The sequence below is a fragment of the Nipponia nippon genome, unplaced genomic scaffold (assembly GCF_047370975.1).
Source record: "Nipponia nippon isolate SJK-2023a ecotype South Korea unplaced genomic scaffold, ASM4737097v1 scaffold_4, whole genome shotgun sequence".
Taxonomy (NCBI): Eukaryota; Metazoa; Chordata; class Aves; order Pelecaniformes; family Threskiornithidae; genus Nipponia; species Nipponia nippon.
This window is the reverse complement of record NW_028262358.1, coordinates 20,293,102-20,315,245: the sequence shown is the minus strand read 5'-3', so window position 1 is coordinate 20,315,245 and position 22,144 is coordinate 20,293,102. Positions and strand designations below refer to the sequence as shown.

General features: G+C 39.6%; 2 protein-coding genes across 9 annotated transcripts in view; one reads left to right on the top strand and one right to left on the bottom strand.

Annotated features, from left to right (window-relative positions):
* The window catches only part of NVL (nuclear VCP like), a 46,757-nt gene extending 38,005 nt beyond the window's left edge, over positions 1-8,752 (bottom strand). For 4 of the 6 annotated variants that reach the window (XM_087773365.1, XM_087773367.1, XM_087773366.1 and 1 more), the window contains exons 1-9: positions 8,328-8,752; positions 6,408-6,481; positions 5,168-5,220; positions 4,983-5,079; positions 4,037-4,091; positions 3,242-3,508; positions 2,333-2,459; positions 1,969-2,045; positions 1,544-1,678 (exon numbers count right to left, since the gene is read on the bottom strand). In XM_087773365.1, coding sequence (XP_087629491.1) covers positions 1,544-1,678; positions 1,969-2,045; positions 2,333-2,459; positions 3,242-3,508; positions 4,037-4,091; positions 4,983-5,079; positions 5,168-5,220; positions 6,408-6,481; positions 8,328-8,384 — 942 coding nt within the window. In that variant the 5' untranslated portion in view covers positions 8,385-8,752. Of the gene's footprint in view, positions 1-1,543; positions 1,679-1,968; positions 2,046-2,332; positions 2,460-3,241; positions 3,509-4,036; positions 4,092-4,982; positions 5,080-5,167; positions 5,221-6,219; positions 6,303-6,407; positions 6,482-8,327 lie in introns of all 6 variants that reach the window. The other 2 variants (XM_087773368.1, XM_087773369.1) reach the window with 2 other exon arrangements.
* Positions 8,753-8,788: 36 nt separating this feature from the next.
* On the top strand, positions 8,789-16,639 carry CNIH4 (cornichon family member 4). Of its 3 annotated transcripts, XM_087773654.1 has the most exons (5): positions 8,789-8,922; positions 10,380-10,448; positions 11,512-11,624; positions 15,695-15,835; positions 16,438-16,639. In XM_087773654.1, the coding sequence occupies exons 1-5, from the start codon at positions 8,854-8,856 to the stop codon at positions 16,463-16,465; spliced, it is 420 nt and encodes a 139-aa protein (XP_087629780.1). In that variant the 5' UTR covers positions 8,789-8,853; the 3' UTR covers positions 16,466-16,639. The 3 variants fall into 3 exon arrangements, with proteins under 3 accessions (XP_087629780.1, XP_087629781.1, XP_087629782.1); XM_087773655.1 differs by lacking the exons at positions 8,789-8,922; positions 10,380-10,448 and adding an exon at positions 8,980-8,999; XM_087773656.1 differs by lacking the exons at positions 8,789-8,922; positions 10,380-10,448 and adding an exon at positions 9,068-9,086.
* The last annotated feature ends 5,505 nt before the right edge of the window (positions 16,640-22,144 follow it).

Sequence of the window (22,144 nt, the reverse complement as noted above, 5' to 3'; positions counted from 1 at the left end):
ATATTATGTAATCAAGACTAAATCTTAACGAGCTTTTAAAAAAGATGAGTAGCATCCTCCAATTTAAAATGGGTCTGAGCCATTTGGCCAAGTGAACAGAAATGGATACAAAAAACAGGTGTCTCTAATTCAGTTAGAGAATGTCAAATACTGTCAAATAGCTTTGCACACGTTGGTCTCCAACCCAATCATTCACAACGCATATTATTTCAGTTCATGATTAGGCTCCCTTCTTGAGAAAATTGTCTATTTCCATCTGTAACAAAGCATTGCTTAGCAGTGCAGAAGAAATACCCACCGGGATCGGTTCTCTTAGTCTTGCTCCACAAATATCTGAGCAGGACTGTACAATAAGATACTTGTAAAGCTCACACTCAAGGTTTTCTGCTATTAAAAATAAATAAATAAAAGTGTAACTTTGACAGACTGTAGCACAGTAGTGCTACAGGTAGTGGCAGCCTATTTCAAGCTATTTGAACTACATATAAAAAATAAAAATCCTAATTTACACAAATCACAGCCACCAGAGGCACTACCTGGGGCTTGGAGGAGATAATTTGCCTTAAATAGCACTACTGAAAATCTTGTATTTAAGAAAAATGATTTAAGAAGCAGTCATTAAATTTATCTCATCTCCGAAAATTTTTCACTTGTGTCATGTTTCTTTCCCCAAATTTAATACCCTTCCAGGATACAAATACACACTGAAATATTAAATATCACAGATTCATTCAATGGGTACCTTTTTACAGTAAGCCATTAAAAAGAAAAAACCCAAATCTTTTTAATTAAAACAGTTGAAACATAATGTCAGAAGGGTCTCACCAACATCGAAGGAATAAACATCAGTATTTTCTTTCAAAGATAAAATCTGCACTACAAAAGCTCACCATTTACATGTATCTAAATTTAAGGTTATAATCTGGGACATTTAAGGAACAACTGTATTAAAGAAAAAGAAATGTCCATGGTTATCACTGAGTAGCCCTAAATAGCCTCTAGATTTATATCCAAAACAGGCACATAGCAGCACAGCAGCCTCACCAAACTACTAACACCAATAATGTCATATGCTCTGAAAGCATTAGTTTGACACAGGAAAGGCAACATCCAGTTTTGGAATTCAGAAATCAGTGTTCAATAGATGCCACCCAAGAGAATCAATGTAACGCCTCATAAAAGATGGTAAGGCTGAGTCCTGACTTCAAACAAAACACTGTGGTAAATTTAACCAATAGTATCTTCCATTTATAGCCTTCTCAATCCCCATGCCTATATTGCTGTCCTGGGAATGCCTGAAAACAATTAAGTCAAACATAAAACCCTGTCACTATGTCCCCTCTTCATATATGGGGTTCTATCAAGTACAGATTCAGGTGGAATTTAAGCAAAGGAAGTTAAGATGAATATATTTTAGATTAAGCTAGGAAGGAGAGAAAAGAGATTAAAAAAAGAGGAAAAGATCTAGCCTATCACGAAGGAGGATTATATTTTTCTCTCCAAATATAATTCAGAAAAAGAAGAAAATTCAAAGCTATCTCACCCCAGCAATTGCCTGTGCAAGTAGTGTCTTTCCACATCCTGGTGGTCCATGTAAAAGAAAACCACGAGGTGGAACCACACCTAAGTGATTATAGACTTCAGGATGACGAACATGAATGAGCATCTTGCAAATTTCCTGTTAAGAAGAAGAGACACCTCCATTTAAATTGCAGAAATAACTATTATAGATCGCTAACATTATAGACAGGTTGAAATAAAGCAAGTTCTGTTTATTAATGTAATTTCAGTGACTGCTTTCAGAAAGATTAATCAAAGGAAAAAAAAACCTAAAACTTTGTTGCTGTTGGTATAAGCAGCTATTCTCAGTGCCATGCAGACGAATTCTACTAGATTTCTTCTTTGTAATTTTTCCTGTGACATTTTATTCAGTGCATTCTGTATCCCACAAATAAAATTTTAACTAACCTTTAAAGTTTCATCATTGCCTCCCACATCCTCAAACTTCACTGAAGGGTGGTAAAGCTCTGGTCCCTTACTTCTAACTGTTAAGGAAGACAAGTCATGCAAATTTAGACATGGCATAATAGTAGTTCGTAATACCGAACAAAAAAGTACTCAGCCTAAACAATTAGCTAAGTACATGGAGTAGTATTATTTTTTGGTAGTAGACACAGGACTGGAATATTTTTTTAGTAGAACATTAAGGCTAAGTTTCTTAACAAAATGGTCGAGGTCACTTCTTGCACCTCAGAAAACACTTCTCTCATAATGGATCCCACAGTCTATTTGACCATCTCTGTTTGGAGCAGCACGTCAAAAATCTTCTCACCTTTCTGTTTAAGTAAAACGGAAGCAATTTCTCCATCCACATCCGCAAATTCTTCTTTTTTTCTTTTTGCTCTCTTACCCTTTGTCTTCTTTCTTTCACTCTCCAAGACAGAAAATTCTGTTGATTTCTAGGGCGTAAAACCAGAGTTATATATACAAAACCTTCCAAGCCAGTGAACTTCTGCAAATACTTAAAAGAACAAAATGTGTAAGTGACTATGATGGTTAACTTACACATATTATATGAATAAAGACAAGCAAGGCAGGAATTTAACCCATTCTTTTTGTAATTGCAATTTCCTTTCAACTTCCCCAACTTTTGTACATCCAAAAAACTTCAGCTTTCCCCAGGCTCACTAAGACTTAACCACTGGCTAAGGGAGACCGCAGGCTGTGGCCACAGCAAGCCACATGCTTCCTGACTAGTTAGGCTGGTCACCGGCAAATGGAATAAATAACAGCTAAGTTCCACTTATCTTTCTCTCAGTATGGGCACTAATCCGGGTCTCCCTAATACTGAGCACTACATTTTCCTCAAAAAACGTAGAGGAAATAAATAATTTTGTGACTTTTTACCTCCCACACAAACATGCTTCAAACGGGCCAGAAGGTTCAAAAATCACTTCTGACACAGCAGAACAATGGGCTAAGCCCTTTCTTCTTCAGAAACCAAGCTAAAAACAAGTACTCCACTGGGCTTAAGCCAATCTTTCCTTTCTATTTAACACGTTCACTATCTTTAAACACAGCATTAATATTTGTAATAAAAAGAATATATTTTAAAAATCCAGAGAGAAAGACAGACAGTCCTTTCGGTCTCAGTATGACCCTTCAAAAGCCTGTCAAATTACATGGGAAATTATATTCATACTTGCTACTTAAATCAGACTGCGTTTGTAAAACACAATACCTCAGAAATCAGTTTCTTTTCATGTCCTTCTCCATCCTCAGAAAGGTCAATGAAGAAGTCTTTTCCACATGGAGTTTTATCAATGAACCAGCCACCTTCAGAGATGCGTGTTTCAACTCTTGCTCCTGGTGAGAGGGTGCTTGTTTGAGGTGCTGTTCGCAGAGGAGGGGGGTTTTCCACTGGTTCATTTTTTGGAGTGGTTGGAACAGAATCGGGATTTCCTTTCTTGTATAAGCTCAGCAGGGAACTGTTCATGTGATTTGTAGACTGCAGATTCATGTATTTTAAAAGAAAATATACAGGTTATAACTTGGATTATTTATATTAAGAAGCCAATGAAAACTATTTCAGAAACATCATCTAGCATTATCCCTGCTGGAGAAAATGGTCATGCATCTTCCAACCCACTCCTCTGCAAATCAAATAACTGCATATAAAACTACATTTGCTGGTTGAAGAGGCAGCAGCCTTTGCAATTTACCCTGAAATGACCCCTGTTAATTGACAGTCACCTTTTTTACTAATAGTCAGATATGTCAGTTCCTTCAATCATTTCATTCGATAGCTGTCTTTCAGGCCCCCAGTGTGCTTTCCTCACAAGTGATTCCCCACCACAGGTTCTTTTTCTTCAGAAAATAGCCTCCTTTTAGCTCTACAGATTCTCAGCTGGAATTGCCAACTCTGGCTATACCTCATCTTCATCTCCACTTTTAAACTCTCCAAGTGCATTGCAATGTCACAACACAGAATCATGCGTTATGCAAATACAAACAATCATAATAAAATACAACTTACTAGATCTTCTGGATAATCATCATAATCAGAGTCATCTGTGGCACTTCCTGTAGTCCTTTACATGGAAGGAAGGCAAAAACTATGAATGCATCAGAGCAGAACTGCAAGTGAGACACCCACAAAACAAAACAAATGCAATTTCCACACCATGGTTCCCCATAACCATGATATGCAGCCTAAGACTGGAGAAAAATTCCTGACTTGCATGCTCTAAATTTACTACTATGAAGAGTTAAAAAAGGCACCCTTTCCAAGTCTGTGATGAGTTGGATCAACATGGCAGCCTGGCTGAAAGACAGTCCTAAAAAAAAAAGTGATGTAGGATCAATCTGATTCAGTTCACCAAGAGATGACACAATCACCAATGCTGGCACGAGGGAAGCAGTAGCAAATCACTGCTGAACTAGACTAGTCCTTCTGACAACAATGTCCTAATTTCCCATGAGACCCTTAATACCTATCACAGGTTAGAGAAACCAGAATGGTTCGTGAGACTATGCACAGGGGAAATCTTAATTCCAATCTCATACCCAGTGGTGATTGACTCTGAAAAGCCTCTCCTGTAGTCTTATCTCTCAGATTTTGCTAATATCTCTCGCACCCAAAAAAGACTAAGAACAAGACAAAACAAAGGAACTGAATCACATGACGACTGGGGCCTTATGTGGACAACTACCAAGGAAGCCCCAAGGATATCCACTAATTCAGGGCTGTATGTTCCCCATAACAGAGAAATCATGATTGCCTCTAGTAGCTGCTTGTCTTCAGTGAAAAAAGTGCTTCTATTAACTACAGGTAACTTCTGATGAAGACAAGCTTATGGGAAATCAAGGATCTATCTGTAACCTTGAAACTACGAAAATTTAATCATTCAAAGACAGAAAGCTTTAAAGAAATGATAATACTAATGGCATTATTAAAGTAATCTAATGGTAAAAATTCTTACTCTTCTTTCTCTTGTTGTCTTGCTCTTTTTGCCACATGTTCAGCTTCTAAAACTGCTAAATCTTCACGTTCTTTTTCATTACTGATTATTCCAAACACTGAAAGAAACAGTTAAAACATGTTAACAAAACAGCCAAAGCGTAATCAAAGAATCTGGCGTCTTGAACATAATACTAACAGACCTACCTTTTTCAACTTGTATTCTAAAAGCATTTCTTTTTCTTCGTCCATATTCTGTACTGAAAAAAACAAACCAAAAGGAACAGGTTACACCAACTGCTTTTTCCCTCAACATATTGTCATTCTCGGTGGAAAAAATACATTGTAAGTTGATACCCAAGCTTCTACACAAGTTCTTACTAAAAACCAACTATGTGAAAACATGATTGTTTTTTTCTGAAGCCTGGAATAGCTCAATCACTGGGACGAAACCAAACCACTAAACTATACTGGTCTCTAAAGGGATGTTTAGTAAAAATTATCAAGCTGTTCTTTAACTGTAGATCTAGAGAAGCAGCAATGTACAAATGAGCATACTGGATTCTATTTCACAACACTACCGATTTTTTTAATTTTAATTCAAACAAGAACATATGGACACAGGACTATGGTCTGGAAAGGACAGTCCAGTGAGTAATAACTGTGCTAATTAGTAACGGTCACTATGAGAAAATCTGATTCAATGAGCATCCTTAAATGCAAACAAAAATCATCAACCTTTTACCTTCAATTACTGAGGGCGTATTTTATTTATTTGCTTTCGTACAATAGCTGACAGTAAAAACAAAACAAAAACCCAAGACCTGTAAGCACCCTAAGCAAGGGTTTTGGCTTCCTTTCTCTAACAAGGTACAAATAAACAGAACATGCAAACACAAATTAATATACTTCTCCACCTTCATTAACCCCCACACCCACCAATGATCTGCTGAAACACAACCTTGCTCCCCACCCAGAAAAGCGTAACAGCCTAAAAATAATGAGGCAAGATTGACTGTCCTGCTGAGCAAGATTTAGTGTCTTACTGAATCCTGTATCTCCCCCATCTGCCTGCACTGAAGTGTTATTTTCCCCTCATATTTTAAGCTCACTGGCATAAGGACCAACATGCTCTAATGCATCTCTAGCTGTTTAATTTAAAAAAAAAAAAAAGAAAAAAAAGAAAAAAAAGGCAATCCACAAAAACCAAACTGCAACTAGATCTTGCAATGCCAATGTGTTAATAAAATATGAGTTACTAGATATATCAGCAGAGGAAAACACTGGAGTGGAAATGATCTTATTGTTTCAATCAACCTCAACAACTGGTAATGAAGTTCACCTAAAGAAAATTAAAATTTTGATTAAAAATACACAAATGCAAAGTAACAAGATAATATATTCTATATTTTGAATGTAGAATATCAGAATACAAATCTTTGCTCACCTGTAGGTTTTCTGCAAATCAGATGCTAGAATTCCAATGTCAACATACTGGCCACATTTACTACTTGCAAGATACTGAAAAGAAGAATTTTAATCAGCAAATAAAATCTTTGTCAATCACTTCACCAGAACAGCTAGATCAAATATGCTTATTTCAAACTCTACTCTTCTTAGAAGTCAAAATGAAAATCAGAAACAGCTTTGAACTGCCTTGGAACACACTAGACAGTATTTCCCAATGAAATGGGAAATGCTTATTGAGACACAGATAACTAGCTAGCTACGTTTCCTGAGGAAAAGCAGCATACTGTATTTTGGTGCTTCGGCGACTTCTGCTGGTGCAACTCGATTGTTTTTATTCAGTAAGAAAGATGACTTTGTAACCCACACACCATCTTATTGTCAATCCTTCTAAAGTTCTTGGTTTCTCTCAGTTAACCTCCTTTTGTTTTAGATATCCTACCTTAAAAATGAAACAATCTACATCAACTAGTATGGATACTGCCATAATAAGAACTTTAATCTTTGCAAGGATGTTTCAAAGAATACTATAGAAAAGTACATAAATGAAAGTGATTTCTGTCAAGCCTTTTTCTTTTTCTGACAGCAGCTGATCCAACCCATTTTCAAACCACAATTATGAAAGTGTGAGAAAACGTACTAAATTTCAGGTACAACTGTATTCCATTTGCTTTCTTCCCCCACTCTCCAAACTAGGAGCGAGAAGGAGTTTCAACACTGTAATGGTGGATTTGCTCTTAAAAAAAGCAAAAGGAGACAGAGAATCTTCCAAAAAGATACGGTACCACAAACGTCACAGGAAGGAGAATTTCAAAATCTCATTTAAATCAATACCTCTCTTTAAAAGAATAAAATTGCTTAAAATTGAACACAGAATTATTTTTTAAAATGATGTTACACTTCACATCACCCATGGGCAGTTACTGACCTGCAGAAAATATCAAGCCTACCATAAATCCAGCTGGCTCTTTCATTTCAGAATAGTCAAGACATAGTCACTGTGATCTTGTAAAGGAAAACAAGCAAGCTCCCTCGAGCAGCCGCTCGCATTTTAACGAATGAGAAGCAGAGTACACTCATACACAGACACAGAAAAATGGTGTTTAATTTGCCAAGTCACCGTAAATATTCATAAAACATAACACAGCACTATGCCAGGAATCCCCGTTCTTCCCACTCTTCACGTGTGTAGTATGGAAGTTAGACATTAGGACAAACTTCTTCACTGAGAGGGTGGTCAAGCATTGGAACAGGCTGCCCAGGGAAGTGGTTGAGTCTCCATCCCTGGAGGTATTTAAAGAACGGATAGATACGGTGCTTGAAGACATGGTATAGATGGACTTGGCAGTGATAAGTTGACGGTTGGACTCGATGATCTTAAGGGTCTTTTCCAACCTTGACGATTCTATGAGTCCCTTTCTCCACTCATTTAATATAATCGACGTTAATAATATAATGTTTCCAAATGTAAACACTTCCGATTTGCCTATACAGAATGCAATAATTTGCTCTACCCAGAGTGTATTTTTTTTTTTGACTATTCATTTCACACTTGAAATAGCAGCCAGCTTCAGGATCAGAAGTACTGGACAGGATAGGAGAAAGCAACAGAACAAAGCAAATTTTTAAAAAAAACCAAACAACCAACCAAACAGAAAAACCCCAAAACCTTTTTAAAAGGCTTTTTAAAGCCTTTTTAAAGTCCCGAGAGACAAGGCCGGGTCTGGCGCTCGCTGCCGTTCCCTCCCGCCCCTGCGCAGGCCGGATGCTCAAGGCCCCTTTCGGCGAGGAGGGGGAAGGCCGGCCCCGCCGTGCCGGCCGCAGGGAGCCCCGCCGCCGGCTGCCACCCCGCGGGGAGGAGGGCCGCTGCCCAGCCAGCGCTGCCCGCCCCGGCGGGTACCTGCTTAACGCGCTGCTTCAACCGCAGGTCCACGAAGTGCCCCGGCCGGCTCCGCATCGCCGCTCGCCGCCCTCCCCGGCCGACGGCCTCCCCGCGGGCCCAGAGGCTGACGGAGCGCTTCGCCTGCGCGGGGCGGCCGGGCGGGAACCGTGCGCAGGCGGCGCTCCGGCCGCCTCAGCCGCGCCGCCGCAGGCCCCCTCCGAACTGCCCGCCTGTACCGGCACAGCGGCCTGGCGGCGGAGGGGCCCCGGCGCGCCGCTGATTAAGTTTCAAAACAGGCGCCCCCGCTCCCTCGGTCGGGGCTGCGCGAGGCCCCCGGCAGCGCCTCACGAAGCGCAGGGACCTGCCCCGGCTGGCACCGGCCGCCCGCCGCCCCTGAGGAGAGCTGGGCGCGGGCTGCCGCCGGGACTCCGCTTCCCAGCATGCTGCGCGGCGGGGAGGGGCGGGACCCGGCCCGGCGCGGCCCTGCCCGGGCGGGTGGGTGGGCGCGGCGTACGGCGGCCGGGAGGGCGGCGGCCGTGGCGGGATGGAGTCGGTGGTCTTCATCTTCTCCCTGATTGACTGCTGCGCCCTCATCTTCCTCTCCGTCTACTTCGTATCCTTCTCCTCCGCGGCTGGGGGGTGACCGGGGCGGGGCGGGTTGGGGCTGCGCCCGCGCCCGGCGGGACTGAGGTGGGCCGGGCCCCTTGAGGCGCCGCTGAGGGCGGGAGGGCGAGCGGGGCCGGAGCCGGAGCCGGAGCCGCAGCCGCCGGGCTGGCGGTGGGTTGAGGCTGGCGGGGCGTGAGGGCCTGGGCCGGGTAATGGCCGCTGGCGGGGGCTGTGGAGGCGGGGAGGGCCTCGCTGCGGGGAATGGCGGGTGATGCAGTGCCCGAAATATGCTGGCTCCTTCCAGGGCTGGAGCACGGGTGGCTGCAGGCTGCCACGGGCGGCTGCGGCCGGTGCTCTGGCAAACAGATCGTGCCTCACCAGCAGCAGCGTGTGCTTGGCCTTGCTGTAGAGAAAAGGGTGCTGAAAGCATCCTTCACGCTCTCGGAAACTGCACAGGCCTCAAAAAATGCGGCCAGACGATAGTCCCTTCATTTTAAGGATACCTTACTCTATTTTAGATGTGAGCTCGTAGCTGGGAGACTGAGTTCCTCGACAAACAGAATTTCCATATTCTTTGTTACAAACTCGCCTGCAGTTTATGCTGTCTGGTGTTGTTAGAATGTCAAAGCACTGATTTGGCTTTCTTTTTTTTCTGAAGAAAGAGAATTGGCTCTCATACACTTTCAAATCCTGGTGCTGTTTCAGAATCTACCCAGTTCTCCTAACAGAAAAAAGTACAGAAGCACTTGAAAGAAATTCATCCTGGAAGGATAGATTATTTGTTGAAAAATGAAAAGACTTAACCTGTTTTTAGGGATAGAAAAACAATCTTGTGCTTTTTCATTTTCGTGGAGAAAAGGAGCATGAGCTTTACAGGACATAGCATGACGATGTGCATACTTGCGTGCAAAGCCTTTTTGGAGAGGACTTTTCTGTCTGAAATCTTCGTAGTTCAATTGCTGAAAGTTCATTTGATAATGATGTTACCCTCTTATTTCCTAGCAAAGTATGAATTAATCCAATGTTGCTGTAAATGTAACAAAAGTAGATCGACTTCTTAAAACTGCAATATTTAGCTTTATTGTGAGGAGAGTTTAAAAAGCACGGTAACTTTTTCTTCCTTTTAAGTTCTGGTTTCAAGTGGTGTAGTAATAATTCTGATACTAAAAATACTGAGTTTGCCTCCCTGAGCTGTTTTAAGTGTTGGACTGAACTTTAGCACTTGTGCAACAGTTGCCATTGGAAAAACATCATAAAATCACTTGGCCTGATGATAAAATGTGGCCTAACTTTCTACCTAAAGCAGGAATGAGTTGTAACTAATTGAAATATGCCCTTGGCAGATCAGCTGTAGAAGAAGACAATCTACGCTGAGAGCAGAATGCTCTTCCCAACTTACTGGATAAAAATAAAGCTTTGTGTATTCTGAGTTACCGTACAATTTTTCCTTATCTTGGACTTCAGATAATTACGCTATCAGATTTGGAATGTGACTACATTAACGCTAGATCATGCTGCTCAAAACTCAATAAAGTAAATTATTCTTCTTTGCATTTAATGTGGTTTAAGAAAACAGTCCTTCATGTTAGCATCACAAATAACAGGGGCGTAATGTATATCTGAAGAGCCTTGACTGGCAATATTTTGCATGTATCCTTTATTTCAGTCTGCTTGTCTTTTTTGGATGCCTGTTGTTCAGCAAATTCAGTCACTAAAGGTTGTTCTTTTGACCCTTGGTGCTCTGAGATGGGCTGCTACTCTGAGTTTGTGGGACTGAGACTTAACTCTTTGCAGAGCTCTTGAGTTTTGTGCTTTCATTCCTGTAGGTGTGCCACACCAAGCACATCTACTCGTGACTGAACTCTGGGATCTTTATAGCAACTTTCTCTGTTGCTTCTGTATAATTTCTAACCTCTCTTGAACAGTAGAGAGTTTTACTGTGATAGGGAAAAGTACCGTTTTAACCAAATCTGCTTAAAAATGATTTCATTAAATCACTGTGGCCTTCCTGCATGGGTGTTCACTTTGATTTAAAGGTATTTTCTTTCTTAATGTAAGAGAGAATGCTACAGGATACTATCAAGCCAAAAATGTGTTATTGCCAGGGGCTGACCCAATTTAACTATGCCGGTTTTCATATTGATTAACTTTCTTCTCTGTTCCAAGCCTGAGGGTGTTTGTATGTCCTGTGTCTGTACAGAGTTTAATTATCTGCCTTTCTCATTCCTAAATACAATGTTCTCTGCAGTGATTTCAAATGGGCACTGTATACTTTCTTAACTCACTTTCTTAAATGCTTGAGTAATATAGTTGTGTTCAAACAGCTGCTGTGCTTCTATCTAGAAATTTTTGTAATACTTAAAGTACCTCTGTCATAATATCTTGGTGCCTGATTTCTGGCTTACTCACATGGAATCTGTCTGAAGGTATCAATTTCCCCATATTGTGATGAAGTCACATGAATTTTCTTCTTCCATGAATTTTCTGTCTTGTGTTTGATATGATTAGAATCAGGTGATAACTCCATATAGATCTTTTTCAGAAAGGAATTTACATTTGTACATATAACTTTTTTTCTTTTCTTCCCTTTTTACAGTGGGTGGTCCCTGAGGTGATTGGCCATGCTGTTGTAACTGTATTAATGCTTATTTCATTGCACTGGTTCATCTTTCTCCTTAATTTGCCAGTAGCAACATGGAATATATATAGGTAAGTGCAGAGGGGTTTGTGTGCTTTTTTTGTTTCACTGTTACTAGTTTAGCTTTAAGTGTAGTATGAAGTTAAGCAGTGTGTCATGGTGAGATGTTTCAGTTGTGTTCTTGAGCTGCTGACAGTCTTCATGGATCTAACTAACATAAAACTCTCCTCTCCTTGCAATTAAAACGACAAGAAACCCAACAGTGTAAAGGATACGAAGCTTTTGGCCTTTCCTTTCATTCTCTCTAGTGCCCAGGAATCTTGGTTTGGGAGTCATTCCCAAGTCCATAGGAAGTAATAGCATGTTGATTGGGATTATGAAGTAGTACTGCAAACATAGCTGTTAATGTTTTTCATGCTGCGCCTACATGCCTGATAGTGATAACAGCATAAAAGTACTTAGGTCAGTGATGGTTGTAAAACCATCGGGCTGTGGTCTTATCCCCTGCACCCTCCTTCATTTGCTGTGTTGTCTGTTCCCCTCGTTTGCATTGGTTTTGGTTCCCCATCTTGCCTCTTTGTATTTGGAAAGGTTTGCAGACTTTTCACCTTACGACAACTGTCAGTGTTACTCGTCTTTGTATACTGGGCCGTCCACCGCTTGGAAATGGTTTACTTATAAGTAGGGGTTTCCATGTGGCAACATTGGGACTGTCAGTTCAAAAATGTTCTTTTTATTTTGTATCATTTGATGTGCGGAGGATTGAACCTTTACAGGTGTATGCTAATGAAAACTGGGTGTGGATTTGCCACAAATTATCTCTTAATCACTGTACTACAGGAAGTCCAAAAGACCGAACGTTTAAGATATAAGTATGAAAAGTTGGCTGTAATTCTTGTTTGCCTGAAGCTGCTAGGGATAACTACTTGCAGGGATGGGTTGGGTAAAATTAAACAAGAGGTTTCATAGCTCTCATTAAAAAGAAGTTGAGGATCCCTTTACTGATAACCGCATTGTTCTTGGGCAAAATAACCATGCATTTAGCACCCTTGTTTTCTACAAAACACTAGCAAAGCCTTCAGATGTTTCTAAACCGGAGTAACATGAGACAGTATAACTTGTATGCTTAATAAACAAATGTTGCCTAAATGCACACACATAGGGATAGTTTTGTTTGGCCACCTGTATGTACAACTGGATTATACGCTGTTGCACAAAATGACCAGTATTCCCTTTGGTATCTGCTGGCAAGTATGGAGTTTGCGTTTGATGTTTCATTTAGGCTAGACTGTTTCTACAGAGACACAAGAGAGAATGCATTTTCTTTGAAGGTTTGAAGATTTCTTGTACTGGTCACCCCTTTGCTGCTTCCTTTTGCTTACCTATGTTAACGTTTTAAGTAGCCACTTCAGGCAGTAAGCTTTCACTGCCGTTTTGAATTGCCAGCTCTCATTTTATATTTGTCATGTGTGGGGTAGACATTCTGAATATCCTAAAATCCAGGATTGTTTCCTCAATTTTAGATGTGCAGTGTAGGCAATAAATGAATATGACAATATGGTACTTACTTTGCCTTTCCTGCCACAAGAAGTCAAAACGTTAAGCCTGTATTCCTAATCCTGCCTTCTTTCTGAGGATCAAGGAGTTTCACCCACAGTACTAGCCTGGAATATCCTATCTATAGTGAAGGAGTTAAAGGTCTGCAAAAGCAAGTGTGTTGTTCAGCTTTGTAAAGGAGATCTGATGGTTTGGGATAGAACTTACACTTGACCCAGTGTTCAATGGACAAAAGGTAGGGTAGTCAGAAAACTGTTGGACTCTAAAGTAGTTTGAGTACACTGAAGAGAGGAGAAGGTGTCAATTACTAAACTAGGATTAAGTGGGAACAGATGAAGTGTGAACCCATTATCATGAGCTGCAAACTTCCAGCATCAGCTGGATGTGTTTAAATTTCCTTCGTATGTTATAGTATTTCAAGAACCAATTTCTGGAGTAAATATTGCTGCACATGAATTCAGAAAGGTTTAAGATTATCATTCTACTCCAAGATGAGTGCAGAAATCAAAACAATTGTGTTGAGATTGAAGAAGTCTGTGCTTTGTAGTTTATCTAAGTGACAATAGAGAGAAAGGTAGGATAATAATCGTTTCCCCTTATTCTCGTTCCTTCAAAACCTGTTTAATCTTGATGAGTAAATGGTACAGTTACAAGCAGTACTGGCTTAATTTACTAATTGTCTCAGTGATTTCAGTGAGAATGGAGAGGTTTTGTGTGAAAGAGGCATCAGAAACAAATCCTGGGGAAGACAAATTGGTCAAAAACAGCATCAGGGAAGACTTTCAAAGTTGCAGCATGTTTATTGTAACATCCTACTGACCCTTCTTGTTCAGCATACTCGGATGCTCATTTAATTTGGTTTATTTTTTGCTGAATTTTGTAGTGTCTTCTACAATCTCCAGTGAGATGTAGTTTTGTCTGACATTCTCCTTGTTTTAAAACTAGATATTGAAGCAGCTTATTTGAAACCTAATTGTATTTCAAAATAGATATTTTTTTTTAGTTCTTAAATATTTCTTAGACCTGCTACTACATATAAGAAGGAAGAATTACAATGGAAATGTTGAATGTGACTAGACAAAAAGAAAGCAACTGTTAGGGAAGTCCTGACTTTTTTTTTTCTTTCTTCTTTGTTATATAGACATGCTTGAGACAATAGGTCAAAATAATGTGATTCTTGTCATGTCTTCAAGTAGATCATACCCCTCTTAAAACTGAAGGAGTAAAAAAAAAAAAAAAAAAAATCTAAAATACAGTGAAAAATCTGCCCAGGACTTCTACATCCCTTAGAAAATTGTTCAATGTAGAGGGAAATGTCCCATTGCTGTGGCAGCCGCTTCCACTGAATGGAGATACTGGAAGCACTAATGTGTATCTTCATTAAAGCTGACAGTTTTCTTGTTCTGTGTGGTTTTGCTACAGAAGTTTTTTGCTGTTTAGAGTATGACAACTGGCTTCTGTTGTGTTTGTCAGCACCTAGCATTGTTGTGTCCATGACTACAGTTCCTTAGATGTATAATATAAGCTGTACTAGCTTGTGGGTCTTGGAAAAACTACCTCCCAACTTCGGCAAGCTTTAATTAAGTTGCATCATTTAAGTGTTATCATTCTTCTTAAAAAGCAAAATTAATAAATACTACCTTTATGGCACTCATATCCTAGAGATATAAGGAAACTATGCACCGTATCTCTATTTCTAGGAAAAATTGATACAGGAAACTTGTGTTCTTCCTTTTCTTCCAATAAAATGCATTACATTTCCAGTAAATGGACAATAATTTGTGTTAGAATACTAAAAATAGAACAATCGCTTAAAACTTCAAATTTAGAAGAGACTTTCAAACTGCAATTATTTCACGTAAACTATTTTTAATGGGACATAATTGTTATTAATCAAATACGCTGCAGTGCTTTTTAATACCTCTGTGAAAGACAGACAAATTTCACTCAATTTTTGTTCTTATGTGGGTTTCGACAGCAGTACTTAACTTCTTCAGTCCTGCCCAGTCCCTCATCCCGTCAGCCTCAGTGTCTCTGCTGAGATAACCGTGGATGGTTGTGACAAAGTGGGAATCATACACAGATCCTTTGTCGTGTCTTACGCTGTCTCATTTTGACCACTGGAGTTTGTGGTTATCTATGTGGGGTCTTTTTTGTAAATAAATCACTAATTCATAGCTAAACTAATTCTTTTCCAGTCCCTTTCATCTAATGCATCTTCCCACTGCAGTTGGACGTTTCCTTCATAATAGCAAGTAACCGCAAACAGCAATTAAAATAACTGGAATTGGCTATTACCTGGAAACTCTCCCATTTATACATGGGAAGCTGGGCTGATGCTTTTAGTACTTCTTGTTCTCTTATTCTTTGTTTGTGGGTTGTAGTGGCAGAGATACATGCAATATCTCAAAACTGAAATAGAATTAAAAAAGAGCTCCATTATGTTGAATTGTGAAACAACTCTTTAGATGAAAGTCCCTTCTGTGCAAGCTCTCCTCCTCCCCTTCCGCTGACACTCCCTAATGTTTTGATGACTATACTTCTGGTTTGTTTTTGTTTTTTTTTTTCTCTCTTAAACTTTCAGGTACATTATGGTGCCAAGTGGAAACATGGGGGTATTTGATCCCACAGAGATCCATAACCGAGGACAACTGAAGTCACACATGAAGGAAGCCATGATTAAACTAGGCTTTCATCTGCTCTGTTTCTTCATGTACCTTTACAGGTTAGTTTCAAAAATTGCTCCCAAGGAACAGGGGAATTGTCTGCCAGCTATTTTTATCATCTCCTCTATTCCGCTAGCGTAATTGCTGGTATTCATTAAGTGTCTTATCTTTTCGCATCCTGCTAAGCCTCAATAATACATTTTGACAGCTATCTGCAGGTTCATTATATGCCTTTATTCTTTCTGATCAAACACTGTTTGGAAACTCAGACTACTCTTTAATCTCAAACCCACTATAAGTACAATATTAAGAGTTATATGACTTCAGCACCTAGAATAATTAGCCTATTTAGAATGGAAATCATCTTGAGGACCACATTTATTTTACAAGTTCTGTTTTAGAAAATAAGGTTGATCTGGCTAAGTTAGAAACAGGTGAGTTCTGTGATAGGGCCACTTACTACCAGGTGGAAGAACTACTGTTCTTCTACTGCAGTATTCCTTCTGCCTTCCTTGTCTTCGTAAGCAAAGCACATAGCATAGTTGCCTTGACTTTCTATTTCAGAATCAATCAAGTGCAGTTCTCTCATGAAAGCGATAGCTGTTCCTACTTGCACATCCTTCAGTAATCCAGTGGTATCATGTTTTCTGTTTTGTCACAGTATGATTCTGGCTTTGATAAATGATTGAGAAGTTGAAAACGAACCATTAGCTGCCAAATTGGGTCATCACTCCAGTGACTGGTTGTGGAGCCACAGACACCTTCCGAACATACCCAGATCATTGTCGTCATGCAGTATATTTTTCCTCTTTGAACAAGAAATATTTTTCTGTATTTTTAAGATAAAATATTTTCAAAAGACATTGCATTTGTGTAGCAGTTGTTTTTGTTCCTTTACAACCCAAACTGCTGGAGCTGCTGCTTCTGTAAGGTGAAATCCTTGCTTACAGAACTGATCGCATAGGAATTAAATGGTGAGAAGGGAAACTCATTTCAGCAGCATGGGCTGATAAATTTGTTCTGGAACCACCACTATTAAGTGCAGCTCTGATGTCTGCTTCTTCCTGAAAGGTGTCAGGATGTGCCTCTGGCTGTCAAGCTGTCCTGTTAGAGCCTAGTTTGAAGCAGTGTTGGGAACATAGATTTCAAAGTGGAACAGTAGCACAGCTTGCGTCTTTGTGTCACTGTTTTTTCCAGCTAAAAAGCAATGGAATAAAAGTTAGGCTTTTCTCCCTTTCCACCCCTCCCTCCAACAACCTGTATGAAGTCTTGTGTTTGGATGGATTAAGGTCCCTTTGGTGAAGGTGACGCTTGTGTTTAAGAATGAAAAACAGATAAAGAAGAAATATGATTAATACGTGCTTTTTCCCTTCAACTCCTATTTTGTTATTGAAATACATCATAGACCTCCATGCAAAGTAAACATCCCATTGCACCAGGGCTGGAGTTGGGTACAGAGCAGAAGGCTGTCTGCAGTCCCTGCTCCATGAACCTCCTGTTTCCGTATTCAGGCAGGCGAAGCAAGAGTATGTCAAGCTCGGGGAGGTGGTCTGGTAAACCGTAACCCAGTCATCCCAATTCTGATATGACTCTGCTTCAAAGCCACCAGCAAATTAAGTTCTTTTTGTGTGATTCTTGCATCAGTGATAAGTATATAAACCTGAGTTTGTACCCTCACTGTCTTTATATTTTTTTTATATGTGCATAGAAACATGTTTTTTGAAACAAACACATCAAGTGAAACACTTCAAAAAGACAGTTCTGTAATTAAGTCCTAAAATTTATGAGCTTTTCCTTCTTAAGTACTTGTTCTTTGGTGTATAGCTGGAGTTAGCAGATGGTTTTCATGGCCAGCAATGAAAAGACAACACTGAAGCTTGATTTCTCTAGATACCTTGTGTTCAGTGTTTGTTCTAGGAAACGTTTGGCTTTAAATTTATGATAGATGGAGTCCAAGTTCAGCTGTTGCAAAGATGAAAAACTGCTGAAAATTATGCTCGTTAGAAAATAAGCAAGGAAATAACTACCACAGCTGCATGCCACCGACTACCTGATACCACAACAATCAAAGTACAGAAAGTACTGCCTTGTAAAGCTGAAACCCAGACAGGATGCAGGTCTGGAAAAAGGAGGGCAAATACAACTTTTAAGAGAGGAAAGTCAGTAACATTTGTAGCAGCTTACAGGGTAGGCAATTAAGTTATCTTATTTGTGTGTGAAAAAACACGCTACACAGACATTAGGTTTTATCTGTTAGAGGAAAGGGCAATGTTAGTAAGCTGCTTAAGTCCTTGCTGTAGTGCTAAGAGTAGATAAATTTCATTAATGACATTTCATGCTGAGAAACGTGATTGTTAATCTGTAAGTCCACCACTTAGACTAGCAGTTTTATATCTTATTCTAAAGAGAGGATTTTGAGAGAAGAGCTTTATTACCAATGAAAATGTTTGTAAGATACATTGTCTTCAATGATTTCTAACTACTAACACCTCAGGATTACAGTGATGACATGCGATGGGGTAGACCCCTTCCCTAATGGAATTGGTAAAATTTATCACTCGCTATGACAAGCTTCTATTCTCCTCTACTGAGGGAAGTGTTTCTTCAGAGATGGGAGTAGGACAGGGAAGGGTAAGGAGAAAAGAACAACGTATCTGGGAAGGAAAAAAAATGGGGGTAGAATATGTCTCAATTTATATCCCTGACCTAGAGGGATGTTATTGTGGATTCCTTCCCCACTTTCTTCCTCAAGAATGAATTATTAACCATGATATACCAACAAAAAAATACAGATATGTTTTCTAAGTGGTGGCTGTCAAATATTAAACAAGCTATACTTTTATACAAACGCAAACTTCCCACCCCACTTTTTTATATAATTCTCTGTTCATAAAAAAATTCTCTATTCATTCATATCTAACAGCATGTTATAATAGTTGTAAAAACCTCAGTAGCAGGCTCCAGAGACTGCAATTCCGCTGAGTAATTACACTGGTAATTTTGAAGCTTTGTGTACTGTAGAGAGTTATTTCCTGCCTTAACAGAGGTCTTCACAGAGCTCAGTGTCAGCAACAGGAAAAATGTGTTTGTAATTGCTAAAAACGTAGTTCGTTAGCTGGGAATAGGGATCCTAGTCATCTCTCTCACGGGAGATCCACAGAGCGCAGAAATTTGACAGTAGTCAAAAATCAAACAAACTCCCTACTTTCTGGGTCTCCATCAGGGGAGAACAGGGTAATTTAAATTCAAGCTTGCTATACAGAATTCAAGACAATTACAAACTTTAGATTGATTTTAAATAAAAATTCACCTAACTTTACCGCTACAAATCAGTGTGAGACCAAAACAGAGATTCCCTCCTATTCACTCACCAGACTAGATTTCCCTTTGGAACTGAGGTATCCAAGTATAACTTCTCGAGGGGACCATTAGCTTGTCCTTCAAGTGATTAGCTATGATTTATAGAAAGCTCTTAATCCATGAAAATAAATCTGAAATTGGCCTACAGGCATTCTGACTTTTAACCAAGGTTATTAAGCTCTTCTCCTCACCCACAGCCTACAGCCTAGTCAGCTTGCTAAGATACTAGTCATTCAACAGGTTTCGGAGAGATGAGATAGCTGTTATAGTACTGCACTTGGGAGGAGGGGATTAGTTAAAATATGTACGATAGTATATTTCCCCCTAATTAATCATTACAGCTACACTGTTGGTTATTTATCTCGTTTTATTAAGGAACAGATTTATCTCCTCATTCTAATCAACTAGTTTTATTCTAAAATACTTCTGTAGTATGGAGCATAGTAAATCAGTGGGATTAATAGTATGACCAGTAGTCCTAAAAACAGTTCTACGTGCAGATTAACAATCAACCTGAAACCCTGATAAGGCCATAAAAGCAAATCTTTATCTGTTCAGTATTGGCGTAGCTTTAATCTAATTATTTTTCTCACAAGACGCTCTCTAGGATTTTGTGCAAACAGCAAGAAAAGACCATTTTTGCCTCGAAGGATATTACGGTAATGATGAGATGGGAGGTGGCGATAGAAAAATTTAGGCGATACTGACCACCGTGCAGTTATCAGTACGTGAACCGCCTTAGCTTTGGCACACAAACTTCAGTGCTTAGTCTTCAGAGCATTATAGTTCTTTTAAAGTGAGGAGACAACTGGGATTGCCATCCTTCTGTGATGAGCAGATAGCCTAAGCATGTGCACCCCATGCAAAGTAGCAGAGGGATGCATCAGGCAGCACAAAAAGCATAAGCCAAGGTGTAAAGTGAGAGTAAACCAGGAATTGTCCCTCTGGAGAAGTACCCTACCTCAGGCAGAGTCCGGATTTAAGCTAATTACAAAATGCTTATCTATCAGGTTCCATATGTAATTTCTTAAATAAGCCGAAGGGTTTAAAAAAATAAAAATTACAAATAATTTTAAATCTTATCTATGCTGAAATTTCACAGTTCTCTAGAAATCATACACCTGTTTCTTCTGCAATCTTCTCACCAGTTACAGGCAGACATAGGACAGCAAATGAAACACAGCCAAAAAACCTAAGTTCCTTCACCTGCTGGGTGGATCGTTTATGGCTGAAGCGGATCTGCAATCGAACAACCCTCCCGCCAATGCTAGTACCCAAGGGAAGCGGCACAAAGCAGCGCATGGAAAGGGATAAGGCATGCCCCTTCTGCTCGCACCCGCGTTTAAGCCACGATTATCTAAACGCTGCTCAAAGGGTAATAATAAGGTTAATACAGAGGTGCTGCTAGAGGGAGTAAAGACCTTTTCTAATCCATACAGAAGCTAAAAGAATTTAAAAATGGAATGCATTTCAGCAAAAGGTCTGAGTTTGGAAAAGCTACAGGAAGGGGAGGGCAAATTTAGGCACAGCTTTTTATTTAACGGAACGTTAGCTAGAACCGAATACAAAAAATGCCTAAAATGCAGGACAAAGATGAGGTTCTGTTTGGAGGCACAGGGAAGAGGGACAAGAACGCAGGGTTACTTGGGGGGAACAAAGGCCACAGCTGAGAGGTCTCTTCAAGAGCTCTCAGCTGCAGAAGCTGCTTAGGTCAACTTCAGGCAGAGGCCTGGAGGTCCCTGATCTCCCATTTAAGAAAAGTCTAAGCAAGAGATGTAAGTACTTTAGGAGTACCTTCTTAATATGAAATATCAACCCCCCCCTCAAAACCCCCCAATCACCTAAAGCAACCTGTGCCTGGTATTTAAGTGAGCCTCAGCATTAAAGACTCAAGGCTTTCACTGAGCCTCGAAGGAGGAGGCGTTCAACAAGTTAGATAAGCACAGAACGGGACGCAGGCAAGTCGACTGCTAAATGTAGTGAAAGCACAAGATTAAAGGTAGATTAGAGCCAAAACATCAACAACTGGAAAGCCTGCACACAACACTGAGTGAATTCATGTTTGGCTAAACTGCCACAAATTAATTCTCCTAGCGAGGACGTGAAATACTACAAATACGGAAGAAATCTATAATTAATGATCAAGAAATGAGCATCCAAGTCATAGTCATGTAAGTGAAGTTAGGGAAACTAAGAACTATTCATTCCAGTTATTTATTCTGTTTATTGAATTGAAAGAAAGGGAATACAAACATTTCTGTTAAGTGCTGTGCACCAACATGGAAAAAGTGTATTTTTTTTTTTAAAAATCCTAATAAAAACAAATCAGAAGTTAATGTAGTTCCAATTGAACAATTTTTAAAGATATGTTTAAAATACTACACATTTATAAAATAAAAAAGTTAAAACGGTGTTCTGTAAATAATTAGTAAAACAAGTGAAAATAAATACGAGACCCAAAGTTCTTATGTTTTTAATGTAATATAGCAAAGAAATTTTTAACTACTTAATATAATCCGAGGAGAGTAACAAAAATCCAGAAAGTTTAAGAACGCAATCCTTTGAAACATTTAATATCAGTCCATAGCAAATAGTCATTACATACCAAAAGCTCTAAGTGTTAACTAGTTCCACCACAACTCCATATAAATCTTGACAATTTAGAAATCTTGAGATCAACAATAAAGTTCTTTTCTTGATCTCTACAGCTTGGTTTGTAAGTACATACATGCTTTGAGGATCCATTTTGTCCCATATGTTTTCAAGGAGCCAATAACTTTTTCCATCTGTGCCTAAAAATGTTAAGATTCAAGTCTAGCACATATACCCTAACAATGAGAAATGTTTAAGGAAGAAAAGATGGGGCACGATGAATTTCAAATTTATAAAAATATACTGATATTAACCAAAACCTTCTGGTCAAAGGACACTTCACATACACACGACTTAAAAGTATGCAATAAAACATGACAAGTACCTAGAACATTTGGTTCTCTGTCTGTTTATGG

Excerpts from the sequence above, each read along its gene's own strand:
- CNIH4 (XM_087773654.1), top strand. The coding sequence starts at position 8,854 with ATGGAGTCGGTGGTCTTCATCTTCTCCCTGATTGACTGCTGCGCCCTC. Across the intron at positions 8,923-10,379 it reads TCTTCCTCTCCGTCTACTTC|ATAATTACGCTATCAGATTT; the intron begins GTATCCTTCTCC and ends CTTGGACTTCAG. Across the intron at positions 15,836-16,437 it reads TTCTTCATGTACCTTTACAG|TATGATTCTGGCTTTGATAA; the intron begins GTTAGTTTCAAA and ends GTTTTGTCACAG.